The sequence below is a fragment of the Molothrus aeneus genome, chromosome 6 (assembly GCF_037042795.1).
Source record: "Molothrus aeneus isolate 106 chromosome 6, BPBGC_Maene_1.0, whole genome shotgun sequence".
NCBI lineage: Eukaryota > Metazoa > Chordata > Aves > Passeriformes > Icteridae > Molothrus > Molothrus aeneus.
In genome coordinates, this window is record NC_089651.1 from 2,579,253 (window position 1) to 2,591,360 (window position 12,108).

The 12,108-nt window shown below is 47.6% G+C and overlaps 1 protein-coding gene across 2 annotated transcripts in view; it reads left to right on the forward strand.

Moving 5' to 3' along the window:
- The first annotated feature begins 1,633 nt into the window (after window positions 1–1,633).
- NELL1 (neural EGFL like 1) overlaps window positions 1,634–12,108 on the forward strand; it is a 316,106-nt gene continuing 305,631 nt past the window's right edge. For both annotated transcript variants that reach the window (XM_066551385.1, XM_066551386.1), the window contains exons 1-2: window positions 1,634–1,799; window positions 5,800–5,928. In XM_066551385.1, coding sequence (XP_066407482.1) covers window positions 1,751–1,799; window positions 5,800–5,928 — 178 coding nt within the window. In that variant the 5' untranslated portion in view covers window positions 1,634–1,750. The remainder of the gene's footprint in view (window positions 1,800–5,799; window positions 5,929–12,108) is intronic.

The following is a 12,108-nucleotide window of genomic DNA, read 5'->3' on the forward strand; positions in this document are numbered from 1 at the left end:
TGTGTGCCCCTCCTCTCGCCCAGGGGCTGGTGGTGGGGCACCCTAGAGCCAAAGGGGAGAAGCTGCAAAAAGTTACATTTGAAGGAAAAAAAAAGGTGTTTCGATACACTGGAGATAAATTACTGATGTGCTTTCTGAGTGGCCACCCCAGAGGTTTCCTGGAGTGCATTACCTTGCTGGCAGCCAGGAACAGCTGTTTCCAGACATCTCACTAATTAAGTAATTAGGCAACCAAGTCAGACTGTTTGCTCTTGCCAATGTAAATGTCTACGACTCCAACTGCACCCCTAAGATGGGCATGATTTTTATGGTGTCATCCTAACTTTGTCCAAATGTACAGCTTATTATTTAACATTAGAAAATGGTTGGAATTTGCACTGTGCAGCACAAAATCACGATGAGGGGAAGCAGAAGAGAGGATGGTCCTGGAGCTTGCAGCTGTAGATCGACTGGAAATCCCATTCTGTTCCTGTTCTGTAGGGTGGGAACATCATCTGGGGCCACTAAACTGTCCTTCCAAATTAAATCAGGTGTTCTGCAGGGAAGAGTATTGCATTTAACAGAGGCATGTGGTAGCGTGCTCCTTGCCAAGCACCGAGCCAAATTAAAAGGCTGGAGTGAAGAAATACTTGAAGACAGGTTTTAGAACAGCTTATCAGAGCAGATTCTCATGGCTCACGAGTATCTTTAAATACTTTACCTCCCTTTTACATGTTAGAGGCTTAAAGCACAGTTAAGGGAGTTGAGCAAGGACACGCAAGAAGCCGAGGAACGGCGCAGCTTTCTGTATCAGACCTCAGAACTTCTTTTTGTTTATTCATACGTGGCATAAATTATTACTCAGAGTAAATACTTGATGAGGGTCGATTCTTAGGCACGGGAAGAAGGACAAGGTGCCCTGGAGGCACTGCACACCGGCCGGGACGTGCTGCAGCAGTGCGGGGCCCCTCTCGCCCGGGGGGTTCCCGTTATGGGATCGGGCCCGGTGCTCAGTGCGGGGCTCCTGGCCCGGGGGGTTCCCGTTATGGGAGCAGGCCCGGTGCTCAGTCCGGGGCTCCCGGCCCTTGGGGTTCCCGTTATGGGATCGGGCCCGGTGCTCAGTGCGGGGCTCCCGGCCCGGGGGTTCCCGTTATGGGAGCAGGCCCGGTTTGCAGTGCGGGGCTCCCGGCCCGGGGGGTTCCCGTTGTGGGAGCGGGCCCGGGGGGTTCCCGTTATGGGAGCGGGCCTGGTTTGCGGTGCAGGGCTCCCAGCCCTTGGGGTTCCCGTTATGGGAGCGGACCCGGTTTGCGGTGTGGGGCTCCCGGCCCGGGGGGTTCCCGTTATGGGATCGGGCCCGGTTTGCGGTGCGGGGCTCCCGGCCCGGGGGTTCCCGTTGCGGGAGCGGGCCCGGTTTGCAGTGCGGGGCTCCCGGCCCGGGGGTTCCCGTTATGGGATCGGGCCCGGTTTGCGGTGCGGGGCTCCCGGCCCGGGGCCGCTCCGCTCGGAGCGCAGCCGTGGCCGGGCGGCGGCGCTGGCGAGGCCCGGGGGGGCCGGTGCGCGTCACGGCGGGGGGCGGGCGGGGAGCCCCCGCTGCGGGGGCGTCGGGGCCGCGCCTGGGCAGCGGGCGGAGCCGCCGCCGCCGCCTCCTGCCGGAGCCGCTCCGCGCGTCGGAGGCTGCGCTCGGCTCCGCTGGGCTCGGTGCGGCTCCGCAGCAGCTGCCGGCGGCCGGGGAGGGAGCGAGCGAGCGGGCGCCGCCGCCCGCGCCGCGCCGATGGGTCTCCTCCTGCTCCTCTGGGCGTGTGCGGCCGCCGCCGGGGCAGGTGAGGGGCCGGGCCGGGGTCCGTAGCGGGGCTGGGCTCCGTGGCGGGGTCGGGGTCCGCCCCGGCCGCCTCCCCGGGGAGCGAGGGCCGGGGCCGCCGCCCGGGGCGCGCCGGTGGCGGGCGGAAACTTTGCGGAGAGGCGGCGGCGGCGGCAGCGGGAGCCGCCCCGGCCGTGCGGGGCCGGGCATCCCCCGCCGTGCCGTGCCGTGCTGCGCCGGGCGGGCCGGGCTCGGGGCTCCGCGGGGCGCAGCCGGGCTCGGGGCTCCGCGGGGCGCAGCCGGGCTCGGGGCTCTGTGGGGCGGGCGTGGGAAAGTTTTGCGAGAGCGGCGAGCGGGCTGAGCCCCGCGGGGACCGGGAACGGAGCGGCGGCCGGCGAGGCTCCGGGTCCGGGTCCGGGTCCGGGTCCGTGTCCGTGCCCGGGCGGTGCTGTCCGCGGTGCTGCCCGCGGTGCCGGGCGCGGGGCGCGGCGCTATGGGCGTGATGCGGCTGGCAGCGCGTTATTCCAGCCGGCTCCGCTGTCTCTCCAGCCTTGCGCGACCCGAGTAGCGCTTCTTGTTCCTTGCGGAGGCTTTGTTCTTGGTCCCCGGGTAGCGCTCCTCCTCGGCTGGAGCTGCTGAGGAACACGTTTCTCCTTTCTGCTTTCTAGCTGTTCTCAGGGAAACCACCCGGCACAATTATCAAAATGCAAAGGAATTAATGTTTTGTAATTAAATTCTTATAGTAATTATAAGCTCATCAAAATCTACAGAGAGATGCGACATAAAAATAGTTGGAAGAAATTACTGCCCGTCCCTTTCATAGTGGTGTTACCCCTGATAGTGCATACGGAGATTTTAGATGGTCAGCAGGGACCCAAAACTCTGCTACTTGGAAAGTTCTCTGTGTGCAACAATTGCCATCGAAGTTGTGAGAGGAGAGAGCAAAATGCCTGTTCTAGAACCTCTTCTTTACTATTTTACTGATTTCACGTGGGTACGTGCAAATGGCTTGATTGTGTTGAGTGTGCTTTAAGGAAAAGTTTTTCCATCCCCAGACAGCACATTACACATGTCGAGGGCGTTATAAATGTGCTGCATATGTTGCATGGCTGCACATTAGCTAGATGGAGCATGGCATGATTGCTGGTGCTTGGGTGTAAGTGATAAAGGCAGAAGCAGAGAATAAAAGCTGTCAGAGCTGTAAGGCAGAATTAATTTCTTTTAGGGATTTCCTAGTGACATCATTCATAATTATATGGCTTAATCCTCTAATCTACTGTAGTGCCTTCAGTTCACATTGGGCTGAATCCACCAAGTCCTGAGATGATTTCTACTCCCGCCCACCTGCCTGAAGCACTTGGACTGTTGCTTGTGTAAGCCACTGATTTAAGGGGAATGGCCCAATTACTTTAAATAGGAATTGAAACCAACATCATCCAGAATCGGGCCCAGGCATTGCACAGCTCTCCAGCGAGAGCAGACTGCTTGATGCTTAATTTTTACTTTAGAAAGAGATGGCATTTCCAGCTACTTGTTCCACTGGAGAGAGACAGCGTGAAATGCTAGATGCAAGTGTGGTTGATATGCATGTGGTATCTTTCTGATAGACTGGGGGAGACCACAGGGGAAAAGGAGACTTGCTTATCATACTGAGGCTGCTGATTTGTTGTTTATTAATTATTAACTCGGCATTCGAGTGCCTGCTGCCGTTTGAAGACCCAGCTCAGGAAAATGACTAGGTATTTAAAGCAGTGTAGGCTCTTGCTAAATAGTTACTGTGACATAAGAAACGGTCTCTGTTTTCAAAAGTATTTTAAAAGCTGGACGAGAACACACTGAAGCTGTCACACAGGATCCTTTGCTGGCATAAATCGAAGCCTGTGGAGCTACAGTGATGTATACTTGTTGAGCCCTGGGTATTCAGGGTGGAATAAACAGCTTTAATAGAGCAGTGGAGCTACTGTGATTTATGGGAGTGCCTACACTTGCTCGCTGTGGTTTCTGTCCCCACCCTGTTGATGGCTGTGACAGAGCTTTCACTTACTTTAATGGGTTTGAGATTTGTCTTACTGAACACAGTTTGTCCTTTCTGTTGAGCAAGTTTTAGTACCTACTTGACCTCCCTTCATATCAGTAGATTACTGCTGATTTGAATAGATGTAAGCCCTTTCTAATGAGGGACAGCATACTCTGTTTCTCACAGGGACAGCAAACACTTGGCTTTGCTGGTAGGTAAATTCACACAATTTACATTGTGCTGCTTTTGTGCTCAATGAAAACCTTAGAAGAACAACAAGTCCTTTATTGTTTTGGTTCTGGTCTTTATTCCAGGAGGGGGAGGTGTTTTTAGTCCACCAGTGTGGATGTTGTCACTTGTGGTCATTCAGTGCCTACAGTGGAAGTCAAAGATGGTACAAAAAGCCTGATGAAGTTGCTGATTATCTGGGAAGTTTTTACCTTTGGAGAAGTTTATCTGGGTTCGCTAATATTGTCCCAATTCCAATTTTCTACAAAAATGTGGTTATCCCCATATCCTTATGTAAGCACTGTGTGTGTGGATGTGTCAGCACTCTTGGAGCTTCAGTTCCATCAAATGCCTCTAGATCTTAATTTTCCTTGTAGAGTAAGGTTGCTAGAGACCTCCTAAGCTGTATTTTCAGTATTTTTTAATGCTCTGTCCCTTGTGGAGTAGAATCCTCTATGTTAGCACAGCATGTTATTCCATCAACGTTTCATCCTTGAGGAAAAGAGAAAGTTCTGGAGTACAGAAGATTTATGAGTAGTGTATGTAACTTCTTGTTCATTCTGTACACCTCAGTAATTTCTCAGAGCCTTTCAAAGAATCAAACTAGAGTACTTGCTGCTTAAATGATCCAGAAGTATAGTCCTGGAATAACAAATCAATCAATTTAGACCTGAATGTGAAGTCTACTTAGTGGAAATCAATCTGGACGTGCTTTACAGGTAATGTCCTTGCTCCATGGAAGTCAATGGGACTTTTAGCATTGACTTCAGCTGTGTCAGGATTTCATTCTTGGAGCCTGTTACTAATGATGTTAGTGAAAAATGTAATTAGGAAAGTGTTTGGATTCCACACGAGCTATTTGACCTGTGTCTCAGGCACAGATCTCATGTCACTCTTCCTGCTGTGTTGAGAGAAACACTGAGGGCAGGCTGCTCTCTTCCCATCCCTAGGAAAAATGAGCTATCTTTGATGAATTTGGTGTGCTAACCATCATGTTGCCCTGCACTCTTCAACACAGCATTTTCAGAATTTTGGAGTCTGTGTCTTTTATGTCAATCCCACCAGGTAGATTGAGGGGTACCCAGGCTTTTCCTGGGCACAAGCCTTTTATGAATTTCAGGTTTAGATTTCTGCTTTCCCAGCAGGTGCTCCTGCAGCCCAGGGGTGCTGCAGCTGGCTGGGGTGAGTGAATGTGGGCTTTGGCAGCAGCAGAGGCAGTGGCAAATACCTTGGTGAGCCACCCAAGGCTCTTAGCCTACAGGAGGCTGCTCTTTGCCCTGCTTCCACATCTGCTCCATGCTCCTTTGGTCCACTTGGGAAAAGGGATTGGGTTTAGGTGATGAACAGTGGGCCTGCTCAGTTGGTCACAGCCAGGCAGGAAATGTGAGAGGAGTTTTCAGCCCTTACATCTCCCTGGAAATCATGTGGCCAACAGATGAATGCTGCAAATCTCTCTCATGGTTTTGCCTAGGTGGTTATGCTTTTCTTTATTTGTTACTCTTGAACCTTTTGAAGATACTGGATAAATGTATCAGCTCTAGAATGTTTTAACATGTGCACAGGAAAATCTCTGGGAAGGAAATAGCTTAATTGAAAGACTTGGAATAGAATATCTTCTCTTTCCTGCCTCTCAGTTACTGTCTTATAAGTAATTACTGTGTACTGTGTGTGTGTGAGTGGGAAGGCACTAGAAATGTCTGTGCTAGATGTTCTTCTCTATTCTTTCCGTTACCTGATTTGAAATGAAAATTGATCTAACTCTCTCTGCCTCCAACAGCTGTAGGATTTGGAATGGATCCTGGCTTACAAATTGATATCATCACAGAGCTGGATCTGGTGAATACAACCCTGGGGGTAACACAAGTGTCAGGACTACACAATGCCAGCAAAGCCTTCTTATTCCAAGGTGAGAGAAACATCCTCTGCTTTCTTATCTTGCTTCTGTCTGCATGAGCTCAGGACAGCTTTGATGCTTAAAGGGTTCCCTGTAATGGTGGTCTTACCTAATTATTGCTTTCTTGTATGTCTGTTTCTTGGAATTAGTTCTTGAAATACAGATGCTATTTTGTGTGTGTGTGCTGTCAGGTAGTGGCAAGGGAATTTTGGGTGTGTTTTCAATACTCCCTGATATTTATTTCTCACTAAATATGTCAGAGTGGTTCCAATGGGTGGACTTGTGGGTTTTTTTCTCTGTGGTCATATACATGCAGAGAGGCACACAGCTAAAGCTGTGTGACTATGAGAAGGCATTTAATGTGTTAACACTGATTGGTAATGTAGCAAATCTTTCATCAACGTTGTGAAAACTGCTAAGGGGGCCAAATAGAATGCTTTTGTGTTTAAGTCAAGGGCAAGATAAGTCACTTTGTGGTTTTTTTCCCCCTTCATTAAGTATTCTAACGTAAAGTTTGTGAAGTGTTTGAAAATTATGTTGGGTTTTTTCTTTTGTATTTTTACTGAGTGAGATTCTGGATGTAGTTTTTCAATGTGTTTAGGTAAGGCCTAGATTAAGGGACAGTGTCCCATGGGGTGGAAGCACTGAGTTGCTACAATATGCTAATTAGGCAGGAAAGACATTTATATGATTTGAGATTAACATGTGAATTTTAAGGCACTATTGGAAACATTTTTATTGTGGAGGCTTCCTGTGTTTTTCCTTTACTGTGCTTCAGTCAATGTTGAAGACCCTTTTTCTTATCTGTCTTCTGTAGCTGTTTTTAGAGGCAAATGATTATGATCTCATTCAGCTTCAGTTCTGGATCTGCAGTGCAGGGAAGTGGGTCTGCAATCTTGCTTCATTCTTTATCTGGTCAAGGCCAGTTTAGGAGTCAGAGCAGAGCTGCTTCTGGAGACCACCTCAGGAGTTGTTTTCTGTCTTTTATGATACAACAAGCAGCTTAATTTTCACTGATTCCCAAATTAGTGTCCAAAAGAGCAGCATTGGTTCTTTTCATTTAAAGGTATCAGTTTTTTTTCTCTTGATACCCTGAGTCCAGGTTTGTGTATTATGGACAAATAATACATTATAGTCAATCCTCTAAGGACTGCAGTGGCCTAAATATGTTAATGGTTCCAATTGCTATTTCATGCAGTTAATTGCAACCACACTGATGAGTTGCAATGTGAGTTTTCACAGACTGGTGGTCAGAGCTGTAGGGAAGAAGTCTGAGATGTGTTTGTCAGGACTTGGATTGAGACCACTGATACTGAAAGTAGCTTTGAAATGTTAATGGTGAAGATGTTTTGGATATTATGTTCTTTTGTCCATTTGTAATTTGGGAACTTAGGACTGGTGTAAGAAAGGTGGGACTTACAAAATCCATATGAATGGATATGCTGAAAGATAGATGCTCATGGGAAGCAATAAACAAACATTCACAGTATGAAATGAATAAATAATTTGAAGACTGTAGTTAGGTACATAAAGCTTGTTTTAATTCCCAGAACAGAAATGCTTTTTGCTAATGCACACAGGAATAGCTCTCTTCTTGAGTAAAGCCTCTAGTGTAAAACTTCCTGGAAGGTGGCTCAGGAAAGTGGCTCTCTTTGGTAAAGCTCATCAGCCCTTGGGTTGTGAGAAGACTGAAGGCCTTTGCTGTCAGCTGGGATGGAATCTGAAGCTGCCCTGTTGTCTTCTGCCCTTCTTGTTCCTATCTGTTACTTGTTAAATGTCAGCAGTGTGTTGGCAGCTGTAGGGATTCCCTTTCAGTAGCAGAGGTGACTTTACAGCTACAGTCTGGCTGTGGGCCATGTCCTTTGGCTGGAACCAGGAGATACTCTACTCAATTTGGATTTTTATCTTGCCATACAGTAAAACCAGGATGGAACTTGGAGTGTATGGGAGATTGCTATGTCTAAGACAGAAGTAATACTTTATTCCACAGAGATCCACAAAAAAACCGCTGGTCCAACATGACACTGTTGTGGTTTGAGAGGAAGTGAGATTTTTTTGGGATGCTGTGGTCAAACCAGTCGGTGCTCAGATTTGAATATTGGCACCTGGCGTGGCCACTGGGGACATGGCTACGCCTCTGAGAACACAGGGGTTAAAAGCAGAGAACTCCCAGGAAAACTTTCTCTTAATTCTGGTGGGTGAAAGGTTCAGAGCTGCCCTGCCTGGCTGGCCCTGAGGATGGAAGGGTGGAGGAGCACTGAGAGGCATCAGGCAGCTCTCCCAGGAGAGAGAGACAGAGAGGGAGAGAGCCAGCCTGTGGTGTGCCTGTGCCACCTTGAAATTGGATAGCACGGCCGGCCGAGGAGAAGGGGGGGACGCAGGGCAGCCTTGGGAGTTCTGGACAGGCAGAGCCTGAGATTTTTAACCCTTTTGATGATGATGGATGAATGGAAACCTTACAAATGCTGATCCTCCAGGAGCTGAATGAGAAGAGAGATAGAGATGAGATAAGAGGAAATGGGCCACCAGAGAAGTGGAAAAGAATCTTGGGAGGGAGGAGGTGATGGAGTGGCCTTTGGCTGGACTTTTCTTGTATAGCCATGGACAGAACCATTTTTCCTGTGACACAGAGACTGCATCTAGGGGGAGGCAATGGCTCAGAGACAAGAGAGTTCAGTGATGTTATGTGAAGGAGTGCATGGACAGAGACAACAGCTGAGGAGGGTGGTGGTGCCCTCGATCTTCAGTGGAGGAGAAGAAGATCTCTGTTCTTGAGACCCCTCGGCCCCAGGGGTGAATTTGGGGGGGGACAGGTGTCCCAAAGGTGAGAGACTGTGCTTTTTTGGAACTGGACAAAGCACCCTTAAAAGGGGAACCCTAGAAGCAGCTCTGGTGCATGTGCAGTGGTGAGAGCACTGGGCATGGAAGGAAGATGTCACGATGGCAAATGATCTCTGGGTGGTGCCACGTGTGACAGGAAACACAGGAGTCTCAACTGTGTTTCCAGGGGAAGCCTATGGCACAAGGGGGACTCCTCTCTCCTCGATGAGCTGAGAATTGATTATCTAAAGGGTGGTGCTGGACTGAGAGCTGGTGATCTGAGAGACAGATGTATTGGAAATTTGGTGGGAGGAGGAGGAAATGTTTTTGGCAGGTTTTCATTATTTCTGTGTGTTTCTTTTTACATGTGGTTGTAGGTTAATAAAGTTTTCTCTTCTTTATTCCTAAGCTGGAGCCTGCTTTGCTCTATTCCTGGTCCCATCTCACAGCAGACACCAGGGAGAATGTATTTTCATGGGGGCATTCACTGGCATTGCACCAGCCTCAAACCGTGGTGACACACTCGCAGAGGAGAGAAAGCCTGGAAGTTAGCACTGACTTTCAAAATGACTGTATCCTCTTGGAGCAGCTATTCCAGGTGGAAGGTGTGGTGCTTTCAGCACAGCTCTGCTCTGGTTAGTCCTTACCACATTTTCACAGTGGCAGTTTTGCCTGCCGCCTTTGACAGCGTGTATGGGGGCTCTGAGCTTACATAAAAGCTCCCTGTGGAACATTTTCTGTCTTGTGAGATGAATTTTCTAAAATGGCTATACTGGAGCTGTTCAAACTGAGAGTGTTCCAGCAAGTTTGCATCTTGGAGGTAGAGAAATAGTAATTTTTTCCCCAATCCAGACAGTTTTGTGTCCAGGGTAAGTTCAGGGAAATATGGAATGTTCTCCTAAGCAATTATTCTTTTTGTGAATTAAACTATTTGAAAGAGAAAGCTCTGTAAGTTTTGAGCATTCTTGAAATGGAAAAGGGGGGTGATATGAAAATATGCACAAAAAAAAGGGAAAATATTATTTTTAATTTGACTTTTCATCAGTGATAGCTCTCTTACAGTAAATGACATACTCTTTGTTACAGAGTTTCTGGGAAGTGGTGTCATTATTTAATTTATCCTAGAGAAGATGCAGAAAGAATTTTCATTGAAGAGTTTGTGATTTCAGTCTGAGACCATCCCAGTAAAGCTGGTGGAGTATTCTGATTTTTTAATAATATTGGTATGAACAGCCAAACCTCAGATTTCTGAGTGAAGCAGATTTATAGGCTAAGAAACAAATTCAGCTCTGTTGCAAGTTGTGTGACAGCATGGTAGAACCAAAGTGGCAATTGAGAAATGTGGGTTGCCTTTGGGCAAGCAAATCTGTTCCTAATTCAGAAAAGCATAGAAACCTATAATTAAGTGTAGTCATCTGAGTTGTCCTGCTGGGCATGGGCTTTGATTGTTAGAGTATTTCAGCTGGATTTTTGATTGATCAGTTCCATTATTTGAATTTTTCAGTTCCATTCTCTGTGAAAGGGGGATGAGGAAGGAAAAAACCAGAGCAGTGTAAGTGCTGACAATGTGCATTAGAGGAAATGTAGATATAGAACTCATAATTGCAATTCTGCAAACAGTCTGATTCTTAAGATCCATAGCATTCTGGTGTCTTAATTATTTGTCTTTTATTAACTTTCACACACAAACATGGGAGAGGATGTCTTGGTGGGCAGATGATTTGCTCTAGCATGAAAGGGCAAAGGAGGGTGAGTGGAGATTCTTGATGGGTGCTTTTGGGCAATGGGGCACCCAAGACCCCGATATCTGACCCACATCTTCAGCTAGGAGGCCAGGGAAGTCAAGGAAATGGTTGTGGGGCTGGGTGGAAAATCTGCCTCAAAGAAATATACTGAAAAGACGAACTTCTCACCTAATAATGTGCCTTACAATAACATCTGACAAACATGGAATGTAAGAGATCTACAAATGGTGTCTTACAGGCATGAGAGATGAACAGGATCAGAACAGGATTATACTGTAAACTGTAGATAATACAATTAATGCAAATAGTAAATATTGTAAATAGTGCACTAAGAAACCCTGAGCTATGGCTCCCTTGCTGGGGCTCAGCCCTGTTCCCTGTTTCAGATACCAGGCAAGCAGGGCTTGTCCTGACTTTGGCTTACCAGGATCTTGAATTCAGTAGCAGAGGAAAGCTCTGATGAAAACTAAGGCAAAAGGGGGCAAAAATAAGGCAAAACTGGCCATCCTGTTTCTGGGTAGACTGGGACCAGTTTTTAGCCTAGCTGTTAAATGATGGGATTACTTCAACCAGTCTGACTTTTGTTCCATGCTCAGTTTGTGTTGTGGAAGTGAGATTTTATTCCCTTTACAACCTGTCAGCTATGCCTATTTCTTTTTAATTCTTCCTGCAACATCTCTTTGGAGTTAACAGAGACTTAAAGCCTTTATTTACATAACAGTCCCCCCCCAGCCCTGAAAGTTTATTAAGGCTTTGCTGTTTCCTTTACTGGCAATCTGGCACTATTTTTCAACTTAGCCTTTAAATTAGGAATGGTCTTTTTACTACATGTTCTATGTTTAGCACTCAGCAAAAGAAACCACTGAGTACTGTTCAAAGTCTGGAGATCTGCAGTGCTTTGTTCTTGACCATTTCTTGACTTGTATTACACAGCCACTGGATTTAAGAGAAACACCTGGCCTGGAGCTGCTGCAGCTCAGGGTTCAGTCATGCTCCTTTTTCCCACTTTGTGCCAGACACTGCTGAGTGCTTTTCTGTACTCTCGTGGCTCCTACAGGAAAGGTGAAAGAATAACAAGTGCCTTAAAGTGTAGAGAAAGGCAATGTTTTTGTGAGAAAAAGAGTGATAGTTGTTGAGTTCCTGGAAAAAAAGGACTGTCCTGCTTCAGGCCAAAAGAGAGATCAAAGCTGCACTTCCAAGGCGGGTGGAGGTGAGTCCCAGGAGACCCTTGAACTTCCAGAAGAAGTGCACTCCTCTCTGTTGGTGTTTTCCTTCAGTGTTTTACAAATCCTGGCTTTTTTAAGACTAATTCCTCACTTAGAGAGTGGAAGTGTTTCCAGATTCCACTCCAGGAATTTCAGTCAGGTTTTGCAGTGCTGAACTGAAAGAGGTTTGGATGCTGGCCAGCTTTGCTGTGTCTTAGGCTGGTGGATAAGAACAACTGCCTAAATTGATCTTGTCATCAGGAGTGTAGAGGGGAGGTGGGATAAGCACACACCCCTTTTTATCAGAACAAAATACCTCTGTCTCTGGTGGGGCAGTCTTCAGGAAATGCTTCTTGTGCCCTGGCAATGCTTTTGGGGCAGCAGCTCAGCACTGAGCTGTGCTCACTGAATTCCAGGGCCAG